The sequence below is a fragment of the Echinops telfairi genome, unplaced genomic scaffold (genome assembly GCF_000313985.2).
Source record: "Echinops telfairi isolate 266 unplaced genomic scaffold, ASM31398v2 ScPeMD7_7420;HRSCAF=8458, whole genome shotgun sequence".
NCBI lineage: Eukaryota > Metazoa > Chordata > Mammalia > Afrosoricida > Tenrecidae > Echinops > Echinops telfairi.
Genome location: NW_022111320.1, coordinates 52,364,380 through 52,380,630, shown reverse-complemented (window position 1 = coordinate 52,380,630; position 16,251 = coordinate 52,364,380). Strand labels below are relative to the sequence as shown.

Sequence of the window (16,251 nt, the reverse complement as noted above, 5' to 3'; positions counted from 1 at the left end):
GCAATCAGCTATGTTGCAAGCAGATGATGAAGATGACTTTATGGAAGAGCGGATGAAGAGCCCCTTTGGGTCGTCCTTCCGGACGTTTAACGCAACAGACTACAAGCCCATAGGTGAGCGTGAGCGCAGGCTCCGGTCGTGAGTCAGGATTGGCCCGATGGCAGGGAGGCCGGCGTTGTTGTAGAGCAGAGACGTGCTGGCCGTAGCTGTGAGAAGTCAGCTAGAGGGGAAGAGGGTAAAGGTGACAGCACTGCTCTGTTTTCCAGCCACCATCGATGTGAAGCGGAACATCTTTGACCTGTGCACAGACACCAAAGACTGCTACCTGGCCGTCATTGAGGTACACGGTGCCGGTGCCACTGTGTTGGGGATAGGTGTGCTCTGAACTTGGGGCCGTGCTACCGTGGGTCCTGTGGCAGTAGCCTGCCCACCTGCGTGGGTGGTGGGTGGGGTGTAGGAGACCCTCAGCAGAGAGCAGTCAGGACAAGGCCGTGTGCATTCACTCTGCACTTGCTGCCAGCCTGCTGTGAGGAGTCAGAGCAGGACCGTGTCCTAAGGAGAGTGGCCGCTCAGCACTGCTCAAGCCTCCTCTTTCTGTGTCCCGGGCACCACGTTCTCCGAGCTAGCCAGGCTTCGTGGTGAGGGACACAGATGGCCTCTGAAAGCTCCCTGCCTTGGTGTGACTGCTCTGTTTCAGAACCAAGGCAGCATGGACACCCTGAACATGGACACGGTGTGCCGGCTGTATGAAGTGGGCAGGCAGCGGCTCGCAGAGGACGAGGACGAAGAGGAGGACCAGGTCAGTAGTCCTGGAGATTCTGTCAGCCTCAACTCCAGAAGGCTCGTCGTCACGTAGACTCAGAGCCCTGCTCCTACAGAACCTCACCCGGGACCTCGTGGGTGACTCTGCAGAGGCTCCAAGGCCCCGCTGTCCTTGCAGGGATCGCTGTGAGTCTCCTCGGTGCCAGGGGCTGTCTGTCCTGGTCTCAGGGTAGCAGCTCCGCAGGGCAACAAGCATATGCCTGTAGAATGAGCCCCACCTTTATCAAGCTCCGCTTTACTGTTTCCCGCTCTATAACGTAGTGTGTCTTCAGAGTCACGGAGCAGATTGAAGGGGGGAGGTTTGTAGGTTCTTAAGAAATAAAACACGATGAGGTCTAGGTAGGCAGTGTCCTCGTGTTCCGCAGTCTAGCTTGTTCCTTGTGGTCACTGGCCCCCTGTGCTGCGGGAGTGGTTGTAGCACACAGAAACGGATTCGCTTGTGGTTCTGGGAGCTACAAGTCCGAGGTCAGGGTGCTGGCGTTCGGGGAAGGTGGGGCTTCTTCTCTTGTCTCCCCGAACCTTCGCCAGGTGCTCCCCACGCAGCCTGGCACCTCCTTTCCCCTCTGCTGCTCTTGCGTGCTTGTCCAGTCTCCTCAGAGGGGCCGGAGTGACCGCCTGCCGGCACTCGTCCTGCCTCCTTCCTGTCCAGCCCAGAGCTCAGAAGGCTTGGGAGAGCACAGTGCTGTCCACTGGGGTCATGACTGTCCAGCCCCGGCAGGGCCCCTGCCTGTGTGGGCCTGAAGGCTTCTCAGAGAGCGTGCCCCGGGCCACGCTCACCCGGCTGTGCCTTCTGAGAAGTCGTCATTGCTAAGTGACAGGAAGTTGGAAATGAATTTGATTTTCTCGTTTCAGATACTGAAGCAGGGAAAACGTCTTTCCTCCTGGATCTCTGTCTTCTGTCTCTTCCCTTAAGGTGTAGAGGTGCTCTGGACCCGGGTGTTCCGTGCACGCCCTCATCCCCTCCCCTTGGTCAGTCAGTCCCAGTGCTCAGGGCCAGTGAGAAGCTTTATGTCACTCCCCTGCCAGACTGCCTGAACTGAAACCTGACAGAACCCTAAAAACACCCAGATTATGATTATGCGAGTCTGCCAACTAAACGTGCTCCTTGAGGCTTGAGGATGGCACGCTGCCAGCTGTGGGGGGGAGGGGGCGGGGCATGCGCCCGCAGTTCATTTTCTAATGGAATCCTTCCTTGGTACTGGGTCACCCGGGACCCGGAGGATAAAGCAGGCTCGGCTCCAGCTCCCGAGTGTGCCCTTTCTGGGTCTCCGCTGTTTCTGGTGCTGTGTCCCTACGGGCTCAGCGTGCGCAGGGGGCTCGCTCTCAGCTCTGCGAGCTGGGCTGCCGAGGAGAGCCTGGCTCTGCGCACCTGTGGCCACTGCTGGCCTGGCTATGTGCTGACGCAGGAGCAGCGTGCGGGCTGCTCCCTGTCTCCTCTCCTTGTCCCACCCCCCACAGGAAGGGCGTGGGCACTGGACCTGGTTGAATACCATGGGAATGTTTTGGGCTCGAGAACTTATTGAAAATAATACTCTCAGTACCATCATTGCCTAACACCTTCTGTGCTCTAAGAACAGTCAGGCCCTAGAGTTGGAGGCGACATCACCCAGTGCCCCTGTGGACTCCTGGTACTGCTGCTTAGCGGCACGGGCCGGAGGGGGCGAGAGAGCAGCAGGGCATAAAGCGCTGCGAGTTAGGAGACGGCGAGGGGAGGGGCCTGCAGATGGCTTTCAGATGGATCCTTGATGTTTCTGCTTCCCCTGCGGCAGAGATTTTCAGGGGAGCTCGAGCGCTCTGTTGTTGGACAGGCTGCGATTCTCTTTCTGGACGAACTCACAAGTCGCTTGGACCCTTCCTGCTCCATGTGGTGGACGTGATGTGTCTCTTAGTGAGCAGTGTCTCCTCCTCGCTTCCTTGTGGCTCCTTAGAGCCTCCCTACTTTTAATGCAGACGCTCAGGTGCACTGTTGGGGGGGGATCAAGACGTCATTCCTCCTTGAGGAGGTGGAGAAGGTGCAGTTGTCAAGCGTTTTTGTCTGCACCTTGTACCCTGGTGGGTACAGACCACCCTTGTCTGTGGGTTCCCTCCTCTGCCCTGGGCTCACTTCTGCCCGAGGCCCGGGTTCCTGCCCAGCCGCCACTCCAAAGGGATGGCTTTGTTGTATGGATCCGCCCTCCCTGCACTCCCACTCCCGGCAGTGCTTAGGCCGTGGCCACTTTCCTCGGGCCCGGGCTGGGGTGGCTGGGGCGGCGGACCTTGGGTTGGCCTCACTCCAGCTGCGTCTGTCCATGGAGAGGTGTGGCTGTGGAAGGAAGGGACCGGGAGGGAGAGCCACTCCATCGCTCCTTTCCGTCAACCTGGGCTCGAGGGAGAGAGAGAGGGGTTTATTCCCCTCTTGTGGTTCTGCTTGACTCTATTGCCCAGGGAGTGGGAGATGGGGACTTCTGACCCTGGCACGGCCAGGAAGACAGTCAGGACCAGTAGCCCAAACCCAGAGGGGGCTGGTTCAGAGCGCAGCAGAGCGCAGGGCCCTCTGAGCTTCACGGTGCTAGGTGGGTGCTCAGGTGGGTGACTCGAAGGCCCGGCCTCCCTACTGAAAACCAGTGGCCCTGGATGCTTTGGTGCATTTCTTGTTGGGGCACCCCTTAGAGAACTGCTTGATGGTCATCAAGACTCTGGCATTTTGAGTTGTAATGGGGAGCAGCTTCGGTGATAAAATCCCGTATCTCTTTGAAAAAAGCAGTCTCCTCTCCTCTTGATGTGTTGGTTTCCTCCTCGACTCTGGCCAAGGTGTGTGGCTGTGTTGACTGACATCCCCACTGTCTCTCTGCCAACTTGACCTTGTTTTTAACCTTATTTTCCTTTGTAGTCTCTACCTGATTTAAAACCAGATACTTTTCATTTTCATATGAGCCATTTGTTATTCAAAATATTCTCGTCTAGTTATCGGCTCTCAGGTCTTCGTGGGTGTTCCAGGCATGTCCTACCTGGCCAGGGATGCAGGCACCTGTGACCGACACCTTAGAATTTGCTTTTTCTCTTCAACAAGATCAACTCGGAAGCCATTTGATCAGAGAGCCCCATGCTCCACCATGGTGTCCGCATAAATGACCGCCTTTGCTGACAGGGGAGGGGGGCCCCCGAGAGTGGCTGGCCTTCGTCCAGCTGTGTAAATGGCCTTGGAGATGGCAGGCTGGCCGGAGTGGTGCCACTGTCCTGACGGGGGATGGTATACCCTGTGTGTGGTCTGCCTGCCTTTAGGTGTTCGATCACAACAGAAGCAAGCTGTCACCTATCAGAACACCTGTTCATTGCCATTTGGGCAGATGTGTGTGTGTGTGTGTGTGTGTCTAAGAGAGTTTTATGATGTGTGTTGTTTTTTAAAATTACTCCGCAACTTTCATGCTGGCTTCTGGAAAAATTGAAAAGCCAAAGATCAAAAGCGGATCCTTCCCCCGAGATTTGAGAAGCCGGCACCTTTCAGGTAGGGACAGTTCACTCTACGTCGTCAGCAAGAGTCATGCTCTCCTCCACGCGCTGTGCTGACCTTGTGTCTTCTCTACTGGCCGCGCGGCTAGCGCTTTGCTGATTACACACCTACTGCCCAGCAGCTCAGAGCGGAGGCTGCTCATTCCCGAGGGGCCCCTTTTATTCCCTGTGAACATAACTTGTGTGTGAGCTGGTCTGTCGGTGAGAGAGGACAAGGCAGGGACCCTGTGGTGGGGGCGGTGTTGGGAATTGCCACAGCGGAGCAAACGCACAGATGGGGTGCCGTCTCCAGGCCTCCCTCTGAGCGGTCACTCACAGCCTCGCCGATCAGCGACTGGTGGTGGCCACTGGCTCCCGCAGCTTCCCTCCTGCTGGCCAGCCTCTGGAGAGCTCTCAGCATACAGACTGAGCGCGCAGGGGAGCGGTACGGCCCTTTCACACCTTTGCTTGGTTGTAAACGCTGCACTTCTTAGGAACCTATAGTGTTAAAAGGTACTTTACACCAGGGATGAGAATTGAAACCAGTTGCAAAAGGTGGCTTGTTGACCTGCCAGTACAGTGGCTCGGGCTCGAGTTAGACTGTCTTGGTAACGCCTGCCCACCTAGTGTTTCAGAGGTGTGGTTTCCTAAGAGATGGCTTTTATGAGAGAAATGCAGCGGAAAAGCGGTTCAGAAGCAGAAGCTACTTTGGTGATCACCTTGGCGCGTTCTTGCTGAGAGGGGTGCCCTGTGCGATTCCCGAGGAGCCTTTCCAAGCCCACCTGTGTGAGGTGGGCTGTCAAGACTTGTTTGTCACCTTGGGCCCTGGGGGAGGGGTTGGGCAGGTGTGCTTTGAGAAAAGTTTCCCCTGGTTAGTTCTGATGATTACTCGTGAATATGAGCCGTGGACTGAACTCACGAGGGTGGGACTCGGTGAAGGTGGCCTTGGTCGGTGGCTGTGACCTCTCCATCTGTTGCGAGTCTGTGTTGTGGGCCGAGCAGGGAGCCCTGGTGAACCTGGGCTCGTAGACGGCACAGGCACGGGGTGTGGAGAGAGCAGGGGGTCCCCGACTTGGGGAGACAACAGTAGATTGGTGTGAAGCCATGGAGGTGGGAGGGAGGAGGGTGAGAGGGGCATGTGTGGGGAGGGTCTCGGCCTTGGTTCAGTTTTGGAGCGGCAGGCTTTTAGTGATGGTCACCCCCTGTGTGCCTGAAGAGCCGCACCTCCCTGCCCCAGCACAGAATCCAGTGCTGGTTTTTCTTCAGACAGCCATCCCCTGCTGGGTTTGAGGGATGAGCCTTCTGGTTGGTAGTGGGTGACTCGGCTGTCTACACCACCCAGAGACCGAGCTTGCCCACACTGAGCGCCCAGGGTTGAGCATGGAAGGCAGTAGGAAAAGTTGGGGGGGCCCCGGTAAGAGGACCCGGGGACAGCCGCGGGGCGGGGCATCAGTGCTGGTTGCAGAGGGCAGCCGGAGCAGCCTGGAGCCCCACGGCTGCCCGCAGGACACAGTGCGCCTTGGTTCACTGCACGCAGGGCCGCCAGAAACGTGCGAGACTCACCCTTGCTGGTGCCTTTATTGGTGGCAGGAACGTTCCAGCAACCTTGCGTACATGTCTGCACCCCCATCCCTTCATTCCAGCAGCCAGCCTGTTGGACAGGGTGGAGCTGCCCTTGACAGCGCCGAGACGGATTCTCCGTTCTGCTCCCGGAGTTGGCATTGTTTGTAGGCAGCACACGCCCCGGACTGTGCACTGTGGAGTGGTGTGGGCAGAGAGCAAGCGGGAACAGGGCTTAGGTACCCGCTTCTCAACACTCCGCACGTGGAGCGCATTGGAAGTTTGTGTGGATCAGTGGTTCTCAACCTTCCTAATGCCCGTGACCCTCTGATACAGTTCCTCATGTTTTCGTGACCCCAACCATAAAACTATTTTCATTGCTACTTCATGACGGTAATTTTGCTACTGTTATGAATCGGGTGATCCCCTGTGAAAGGGTTGTTCGACCTCCAGGTTGAGAACTGCTGCACTAGAGGGTCGTAGGTGTCACACACAAATGTAGAGCCCAAACCAAGCTGCCCGTGTGACGCCGTCACGCTGGCCGCTGTTGGTGGGCACAGTGCTTGCTGTGCTCTGGCGCCTGGCCCCCTGGGAGTGTGGCATGGCCATGTTCCCTGTGGGCAAGGCTGGCGGTGAGCTGGCATCTCACCGGGGCTGCTCCAAATTCCTCCAGTTCTCTCTCCAACCCCGAGAGCAGGATCTGTGAGCTCAGTGTAGAGACCAAGTCGGATTCCCACATCCAGGAAGCTCTTGGTGCATTGGTGGGGTTGAACCAGGGTGCTAACAAATGCCACCCACTAAATGTTTTCACCTCTTCTGGCTGCTCACTCACAGAAGCTTCCCCCTGCCCTTTGAAGGAGGGGAGGGCTCTTGTCACTCGTGCACCAGAACCGGAGAGTCTGCTTTAAGTACTGTCGCCGCTGGGTGGGCCCTGTGCACCTCTGCGTCACCACCCACTGCCAGATTGAGGACAGGTTATGTCTGTAGCCAGGTGCGGTACAGCTCGGATGGGGGCATGCTGGGCTCTCTCCCCGTGTCCAGACCAGTGCCCCTCTGGCCTTTTGGGAGGAAGACGGGCACCCCAGTTCAGGGCTTAGACCTGGTCGGACCTGTTTCCCAGAATTGCTCTTAAATTGCAAGTTCTCAGTTCTCCTGGGCCAGCTAAGCTTTGATGATGAGTTTAGAAAGGAAAGACCTGGTGATAAGTCACTTTCATCTCTTGTACCCCCTGAACTGTAGAACTTTAGAAGGTGGGGTATCTCCAGTTAACTCCATCAGGGGCCCTGGGTGCAATGTCCTCTAAGGGACCGTCCTTTCTTGGTGCCCGTGTGTCAGCACCGCTCGCTCTGGGAGAGGACTGCCCAGCCTGACACTGCGCCAGGGCGCCATGAGCGCTCATGGGGCATGGGGACACAGCAGCTGTCCCCCAGGGAGCTGTCATGGGGTGTCCCTGGGCTGGGGAGGCGCTGATGTCCCTGCAAGAACTTTGAGCCTGTCCCTGTCTCCCTTCAGCCTTGGCTCCCACCTGCCCCGATGAAGGTGAGTGTGCTCGAGGCTCTGGGGCCCAGCTGTGGAATCCACACCACCGCTGACATCTGCTAACAGGCCAGAGAGTGGCTGTGATACACACTGGAGCACCCAGATAGAGTAGCTGTGATAGAGACTAGACTACCTAGACTCTAGGTCCTAGAGCAGTGATTCTTAACCTTCCTAATGCCGTGATTCATTAATACAGTTCCTAACCCTAAAGTTATTTTCGTTGCTACTTCATAACTGTAATTTTGCTACTGTTATGAATTGTGCCCCCTGTGAAAGGGGTCGTGACCCACAGGTTGAGAACCGCTGTCCTCGAGGAAAGGTCTCTGTTGGTCCTGCCTTTGGGTGGCCTCTTGAAGGGTGGAAGGTCTCTCCATCACACCTTTTTGGGGGCGCCGTGGATCGTAAAGCTCAGTGTCCGCTGTGGGTGAGGCGGAGAGCCAGCCCCTGTGCTGTGCTGTGCTGAGCCTTGGGCCTCGGGGTGTGTCCTGATGGGCCCGCACTTTGTCCCCAGGAGGAGGAGGAGCAGGAGGAGGAGGATGACGATGAGGATGACGAGGACACGGACGATCTGGACGAGCTGGACACAGACCAGCTGCTGGAGGCGGAGCTGGAGGAGGACGACAACAACGAGAATGCAGGGGAGGACGGGGACAACGACTTCTCGCCCTCCGACGAGGAGCTGGCCAACCTGCTGGAGGAGGGCGAGGACGCGGAGGACGAGGACTCGGACGAGGAGGTGGAGCTGATCCTGGGCGACAGTGAGTACACGCCCGCCCGGAGCCTGCCCGCGGTGTCTGCAGAGCAGGGTGGCCGTGCGGGCTCTGGGCAAAGGCCTGGCAGTAGCACTGAGGTCTGTGGCAGCTGCTTAGCCTGCCGACGGAGGCTGGGCTTTAATGTCGGCTGAAGCTTGCCAGGGACTCTGAGCCCTTAGGACCGAGGGCCAGTGGGTGTGTCTCCGCCAAGGACAGTTGGACTTCCTCACGGTGGTGACCTAACCCTTCCTACGTCACACAGAGCTAGGGCCCTCTGTGGAGGCCAGCTTCCCTGTCTGCTTGTGGCTGACCCCTCTTTCAGGCCAGGGACAAGTGTGTGTTTATGGCTTTTGTTTGGCTCACTCCCTGGGCCCCCCTTTGCTCCCCTAATCTGAGTGCAGACCTCCAGTTTGCCCAGTTCACTTGGCCTTCGGGGCAGACTTGACTGTCCCTGCCTGGCTTTGCTGCTGGGCCAGAACCAACCGGGGCGAAGACGCAGTCCATCCGCTCTCCGGCAGATGTCCGCCGTTCTGGGCCTGCTGGCACTCAGGAACGTGGGGTGTGCGTCTTAGCCAGTTGTCCTGTGGTGACCCTGGCCAGCACTGACCTCCAGGCTGTAGTCACTGACACAGGCTGTCTGAACCCATGAACTACACCACCACGTGCTGTCCGTGCTGTGGTAGAGCGTTGGCTGCCTCACTGAGCGCTGTTGGTGCGGGGCGGCCTGCGACCCCCAGGCTCTCCACGATAGGGTTGTTTAGCTCTCTTCAGGGAAACAGGTGAGTGATGCTCATTCCGCTCACAACCCTGTGGTGCAGCCGGCACTGTGACTCTCCTACCTGCCCCAGCACCGCAGACACCCTGAAGCAGGACTCCCACTCCCCTCGCTTCCCCTCGCGTTTGTAGCTCCTGACTGGGGTGCGCGTGCATGTGCACGCGCAGGCAGTTCGGTCATGTTTAAGGGTCCCTTCTCTAGAGTAATCTTAAGACTTGCATCCAGCCCTAGGGGGCAGCTGGCCGGCCCAGTGGAGGGAAGTGTTCCCGCCAGAGCGGCCTCCTGACATGGCTCTGTGGTGAAGGGAGAGGGGAGGGCATCCTTGGGGCAGGGACTGGCGATAGCACAGCTGTGGACAGTGGGGGCTGATGTCACCTCTTAATTGTTTCGTCTGAATCTGAATATAAAGGCACCAAATTCGGATTTGCCCTCTAGAATGGCTCCTTCCTTTTTTCTCTCACATATTGCATCTGGGGGGGCTGGGGTGGTCTTTGTGCCTGGGTGACAACTTGGGGGCCTGGGCTGTGTGCTGGGCTCCGCTCTCCATAGGCCACACAGTGCAAGCTATACCCCTTGGTTTGTAGCCCCCGCTGCTGCCGCTTGCGGAGCTCAGGGCAGGAGTGTGTACCCCTGTGGGGACGAGGAGCCCCTGAAGGGCGGGAAGAAGCCTATGAGAGGACAAGGCCACACCTGTGTGTGCACGTTGCCATCTGCGGCCCAGACCCCCAGGGACCCAAGGACCCAGGTGCAGACCCCACGCTAGGCAGAGGTGTCTCTGTTCCAGGGAAATCCAAACCCTCTGGGAAGGTTCAGCCCCTGGTCCCTGAGGCTCGGGCTGGGCCCAGAACTCAGAGAATGAGCAAAGCCCAATGATGGAAGGAAGCCTGGCCGGGGGAGGGAGCGGCACCCCCACCCCCACCCCCACACAGGCTGTTGGCCCAAAGGGTCAGACAGGATGGCAGGTGAGCGTGGTGTGTGGCATGCAGGCACCTCTCGCTAGTCTTTGAAGAGAAAGCAGGGAGGCTTGCAGTGCCAATAGCTGGGCGAGCAGCCGTGCTGCGGCCACGTGGTCTCAGGAGCACAGCTTGGCTCCCAGGCTCCTGAGTGCTAGCAGGCCTCTGCATGTGCCGCGGCTCACCTTACCCCTTCTCTTCTTCCTTGAGGAAGGAGGTGTTGGGTGGGCGAAGACTTCGGGGCTGGTAGGTGCCCTCCTCAGCGTAGGGGCTCAGGGTTGGTCTGCCCACCTGCCCAAGTCCAGGCACCCACTTCCTGTGCCATGGGCAAGCAGAGTGCACACCCAAGGCCTTTCAGCCAGCGTCCATGCAGGGTGCAGCTCGTGATCTGCCGGCTTCAGAGAGCTTCCTAGAGCGCGTGTGTCTGAGTGCTGCTTGAGGCGGACGGATGGTCAGCCAGGCGGCTCTCATGTGGTAGCCTGGCTCCACGACCCCCCACCCGGCCTTCCCACGTGCTTCTGGGCAGCGCCTCCTGTGGGAGTGCCGCCAGCTGGCCGGGAACGTGTTCCTTGCGGGTCACACTCAGGAAAAGAGTCCGTGAATCCTGCTGGGTGGCACTGCTGCCTGGTGGTGGTGGGGGTGTGTCTCCCACGGCCCAGGACGGGGAAGGACTGATGGCGGAGGAGCCTGGGACAAGATCACCTATCGTCTTCTCCGTCTTCCTGAGGTCAGGCAGGCCGTGGCTCTGCCTCCAGGACGCAGAGGGCGTGTTGCCCAGGGCTCCCAGGGGTGACCAGTGCCAGCAAGGAGCACACTCCCCAGAGCCGGCTCCATGCAGCTAATTGGTGTTTTCTTCTTTCTGGAAGCTGGTGATTAACACAGCGGCTGTCGGCCTGGTGGGTAACCTGGTCTCTCCCTCCTCACTTGCAGCGGACAGCTCCGACAGCTCGGGCCTGGAAGATGACATCTTCTTATCTCTGAACGAGTGAGGGCCGCCCTGCCCACGAGTGCTGGCAGCCACTGCGCCAGGCGGCTTCAGAGCACCTCCCTGGCCTCCCGTCCATCCGGGTGGGCCACCCGCCAGGCACCGCAGGCCGAGGGCAGGAGGTCATGGCTTCGTCACATTTGGATTGGAGGGTCTTCCCAACACGTCAGGCCACAAAGTCCACAGGGTTCGGCCCTATTTTGCTTCACCACCCCCTGCCCCCCCAAGGATGGACATATATTTCCTCAAGGGGAAAAAAAAAACATGCCTCTGGGGCTCTTTCACAATATATTTTCTTTGTACAATGTTCTTTACTTAAAGAACAAGAAATAGTTTTTTATAAAACTTAAAAAAACAAAAACAGGCATTTATAACTGAGGGTGTGAACTCATATCCAGCAGGTCTCTGTCTCTGCGCCGTTTTCTGTGGGAGGAACGGCGTCTAAAGAAGTGCAGGGGCGTTTTTACACACGGAGTCAAATGAAGAGGAAATCGTGGTTTCTTAAATTGATAAGGATGAAGACTATTTTATTATAAATATAATATATGATTTTTAAGCCGGTATGGCTGCCTCCTGCTGCCAGGCCCATGCCCCCTCCAGCAGAGGGGGGGTCCTGCCAGCTGCTGGGCAACGGCGCAGGCCGTGGGCACTGTGGAGATCGGGTCTGGGATGGGGGGAGCTGGGGATGTAAGTTCACTCCCTCTATTTTTTCTTTGTCATTCAGTTTTTCAAAAATCTTGTTTTCTTCCCTTTCTCCCCAATGTGGAAATTACAAATCAAAGGTCTTTTTCTTTAATGTAAAGTGTATTTATTTAAAAAAAAACAAAAAATAAACTACAAGTCTGTCTTTGTCTATGGCCTTTCCCTGTTCTCTCACCTGAGGGGTGTGGTCTCTTCAGACCACAGCCAGGGCCTGCCCCCCAACAGAAGCAGGGGGCCACCACCCAGAGGGAATAATTGTTCGGGGCCCAAGTTAGGCCCCTCAGGGGCTAGCATGTCAGTGCACCCAGGGGCGGGGCTCTCAGAGTGGGCTGGATGGGGTGGGGATGGAGGGGAGACGCCATAGGCCCTCTCTCATCCCTGTTCACACATTTCTCCACCCCCATGACTTGAGGCGGCTGCTCTGAGTGGATTTGGGGGAGCTGGAGAGGTAGGTGTCCTGGGAAGCTAAGCAGTGGCCATCGTTGCTAACCAAGCGGCTGCTCCAGGCTCAGAAGTCAGGAGCTGGTTCCGACTGGCTGGGCCCGCTGCTCCTGAAACCCCCATGGAGTCGCTCTGCTCTGGCTGCCGGACCCCAAAGGGCCAGAGAACACCTTTCCCCACAAGAAACACCAGACCCTCCTCTTTCCTCCCCACAAGCAAGCAGTAGCTTCTTGGCCACAGATCTCTACAGTGTAGAGTCACCTCCCTTTTGAGAGAAGGGGGGGGGGGCGCGGGGGGCAATTTAGTGGTTGTGAAGTAAACAAGAGACAGCTGAAACTCCCCCAAGGCTGGTCAAAGCCCTGCTGGGCTCAGGGGTGGGGTCAGGCTCCTCCTCCATCTGCCAGGCACAGGTGCCTCCCAGCCCTGCACCCCGAAGTCGACTGACACCTCAGCATAAATGGGTAGCCAACACCTGACCAGAGGCCAGCAGGACCTGGTACCAAATGCACCCAAGGAACCGGTGGACAGGCTGGTGGGAGGGAGACCCCTGCCTGGGCTGTGTCCTCCTCCCGGGGACTCTGCTCAGCCCCGGAAGCACCCAGGCCTCTGCCGGGAAGGCGCAATTCTGGTTGACTAGACCACACCCTTAGGAAAGGGCCTATGAGGTTAAGGGCACATCTGTCTCCCGCTCAAAGTCTGGATCATTCCAGCTGGCACAACAGGACCAAGTCATCTATGAGGCCAAGTTTGCCCCCCACCCCACTCCCCCTTCAGCCCTAGCACCACCAACACGGCGCCCGAAGCTTACTGTGGCAGGTCCCAGGGGCTGTGAAGTCCTACGGGTTCGCAGCTGGAGGTCTTCAACTGCTGACCTTGCAGTTAGCAGCTTGGAGCTTAGTCCAGGGGATAACGTTCAATGGCTTCCTCCTGTGGGCTGTTTCAGATCACCAGCCCTGCCCACCTGACCTTCTCGTGTTGGCCGAGACGCGGTGAAGGTCTAGGGAAGAGGAGACGGAGGTGCGGCGCCCTGAAGCCAGAGGGAACTGCCCCTGAGTCATTGCCACTCAGCTCAGAGAGCGTCTGGACTGTGCCCAGGTGGCCACAGCTGCCCAGTGTTGGCCTGCAGGGACCGAGTGAGGGAGGCCCAAGTGGGAGGATCTGGTGGTGCAGGGGCCCCCGGGAGGGGCGCAGGTGTATGTGCTGGACCCCCTGACGGGCTGCTTGGATCCCTGGCACCTGTGGCCACAGCTCAGGTGGAAACTGGCAAACATGCCAGTGTGCTGGGCTCGCTCTCCTACACCACCCATCAGGTACACTTCAAGGGCCCCCACACCAGAGCACGCGCGGCCCCAGTTCATGCTTGCTGACCATTCCAGCGAGCAGGGCCCACTCAGAGCCTCGCCTCCCAGCCCTCTGGCCGCACGCGCTTGCAAGACTGGGACCTGGACGGTGTTCTGAGGCGCGCACGCACATCCCTCCCTGGCCTTGGCTCCTGCGGTGGAGGCGTGTCAAATACCCAATTGAAGCCCCTTTCCTCCAGCTTGGGCCGCACAGCCGATCCAAGCGCTAGCAGGGAAACTACTGCCACCAGCCACCTCCGATCCCCCCTCCCCACACACAGCTCTAGGTGTGACCCTGGGCGACCCCAAAGCCCAAACCTACAAAGATTCCACAGTTAACCAATGAAGGCTGCCCCAGCCCGACTCCTCCAGACCCAGGCTCCGGTGTGGGCAATGAAGAAGTGGGTGCTGAACAGGCTGGGAGGTTGGCCTAGCGGGGAGGCTGGGGGGTGGGTGGCACAAGGACGCCTTGGCATTGACAACACACTGCTCTTCCCATCACTGGGGAACGAGAGACTGTCAGAGGCCGCCTACCTTGGGGCCTGTGTCGCCAACATTCAGTGCACGTGTGCACACGTACCTGTTGTTAGGGCAGGAAATCCAACCAGAAACTGCAAATCTACCAGTGGCTGCAGGTGTCAGGCTCACCCTGCAGCTGCTGGAGGGCTCAAGCCCTAAACGAAGCCCACCTGCCCACAGCCGGCCCCTACCCGAGAGCCGGGAGGAAGGCTGCTGCCCCTGTGTGAGGGGGCTGGGGGTCTGGTGTCCACGACCTGACTACCATGAAAGTAGCACTCTGGACAGGGTTAAGAAGGCATCCTCTGTCAAAGGCTTTACTGACGACCCTCCACACAGTTAGTCAATATATAAAAATACAGCACACAGCAGACAGCATCTCATACACTAGAAATCGACCTAACAGGAGTCCCTTCTCACAGCGGCAAAGCATACACAGCCTAGACATTGCCCTTTGGTGGTGAACAGGGCTCCAGCCGCCCCCCTCCCCACCACCAGTGAACTGAAGTAACACGGCAGAGAACTGAAACCAAATGTGCAGGGCAAGTGGGGGGGTGGGGGTGGGCAAGGAGAGGATCAGACTTTAAAAGAACGGTTTTGGGGACACAAACAAGGAGTCAGAAGAGGCAGGGGTTCGGGTTAGGCCGCGTCCCTCACTATAACTACCACCATGTGCTCTTCCTCCAGCCTGCCCAGTGTCCTCAGCGCGGCCTGGAGGTACTGCTGGGAGAAGTCGCAGGGCGGGAAGGCGTAGAGCATGCCCGTGCTGTCTCTGCCCTTGGACCCACCCACTGGCAGACTGATCACCCCTGCAGCCTGCTTCTGTTTCAAGTAGGAGACCAGGTTCCTGAGAAGCCGCCTCTGCAGGCCCGGCTCCACGGTGGGCAGCCCCTCCGCGCCAGGCCCGCCGGCGGTGGCCTGGGTGGCCAGGAGCACGGCGTAGCCATTGGGGCTCCCCTGCTTGATGCGTCGTGTGACCTCGTCGAGCTTGGGCTGGTCCAGTCGCAGGCGCTGCGCGATCTTCAGCTGGGTCAGCTTACTCCCGGACGAGTGGTCCTTGAGGAGGCCGCTGATGACGCCCTGGTCCCCCTCGAGGAGGTGCATGGACGTGGAGAAGCAGCTGTTCTTGAGCACGAGCAGCCCGTTCCAGCCCAGCCGCAGCGTCTGCGCGTACTCGGAGAGGCTCTTCAGCTTCCGGGCCTCGTGCTTGGGCTCCTCGGGCGGCTTGGGCTCCGCCTCCGTGGTCCGGTGATTGCGCTCGCTGTCCCTGGTCTTCTTGCCGTGCGACGCGTCCGCGGGCTCGTGGTGGTGGTGGTGGCCGCGCTCCTCGGCCCCGTGTCTGCTGTTGCTCAGGGCGTTGCTGCCCGGGTCCTTGGCCCCTTCACTGGCGTGGTTCTCCTTTCGGCTGCGCTCCGGGGTGCGCTCGGAGCCGCGCTCCAACTGCTGCCCGCCACCCTTGGTCCTGCTCCGTTCCTCGTAGGGGGAGTGGGTGGCCCGTCCGCGGTCGCTGGACAGGCTCCTGCGCTTGCGCCGCTCTTCCCAGGGCTTGCCCGCGCCACGGTCCCCATCCGCCCCCCAGCGCTCCCCACTGCGGCTGCGCACCGAGCGGCCGTAGCCCTCCAAGCTGTTCCGGCGGTCAGAGCTCTTAGCGGGGCTAGTCCAGTCCCCTTCCAGAAAGGTCCGGTCTCGGTCCGAGTACAGGAGGTGCGGGGGCGTCCTGTCCCGCACCCTCAGGTCCGGATCCAGGTGCCGGTGCCGGGCGTACCCGTCGGGGAGCAGCTCGTAATGCACCGGCAGCGGGGAGGGTTGGTACTGCTGCGGGTACCGGGTCTCCTCCGCTTTGGCAAAATCCACCCGCAGCCTGCGGTCGGGGCCCCCCAGGGGGAAGCCCCTCATCTTGGCGCAGGCTGCCTGCGCCGCGTCCAAGCTCTCATACTGGATGTAGGCAAAGCTGTCTCCCTTGACGTGGTCGATGGTCCGGATGCTGCCGAAGCGGTCGAACTCGCGCGCCAGCGCCGCCAGGGACGTGTTGGGCCCCAGGCCGCCCACCCAGAGGCGGGTGGTGGGCTTGGCCTTGCCGTACCCGATCTTGATGGGGTTGCGACCGATGACGCGGCCCGACATGGCCACCTTCGCCCGGTGGGCCATGTCCAGGTTCTGGAACTTGAGGAAGGCGTAGGCGCCGCCCTGGCCGCGGGCAGGCCTCTTGATGACCACCTCCTCGATGGTGCCGTACTTCTCGAAGGCGCGCCGCAGCTCCACCTCGGACACGCTGTGGTCCAGGTTCCCGATGAAGAGGTTGCGCGTGGCGCGCTGGTCGTCCTCGGGCATCAGGTCCTCCTCGCACACGGCCGGGTAGGCGTACGGGCGCCCGCGCTCGTCGCAGAGCCCGTAGTAG

The 16,251-nt window shown here is 59.3% G+C and overlaps 2 protein-coding genes across 2 annotated transcripts in view; one reads left to right on the top strand and one right to left on the bottom strand.

Moving 5' to 3' along the window:
- Positions 1-11,707, top strand: part of DCAF1 (DDB1 and CUL4 associated factor 1) — a 76,314-nt gene extending 64,607 nt beyond the window's left edge. Inside the window, exons 20-24 of the mRNA XM_004715247.3 lie at positions 9-113; positions 267-340; positions 698-799; positions 7,901-8,147; positions 10,800-11,707. Of these exons, the coding sequence (XP_004715304.1) occupies positions 9-113; positions 267-340; positions 698-799; positions 7,901-8,147; positions 10,800-10,858 (587 nt within the window). The 3' untranslated portion in view covers positions 10,859-11,707. The remainder of the gene's footprint in view (positions 1-8; positions 114-266; positions 341-697; positions 800-7,900; positions 8,148-10,799) is intronic.
- A 2,436-nt stretch (positions 11,708-14,143) lies between these two features.
- On the bottom strand, positions 14,144-16,210 carry RBM15B (RNA binding motif protein 15B). The gene has a single exon (XM_004715189.2). The coding sequence runs from the start codon at positions 16,182-16,184 to the stop codon at positions 14,493-14,495; it is 1,692 nt and encodes a 563-aa protein (XP_004715246.1). The 5' UTR covers positions 16,185-16,210; the 3' UTR covers positions 14,144-14,492.
- Between the last annotated feature and the right edge of the window lie 41 nt (positions 16,211-16,251).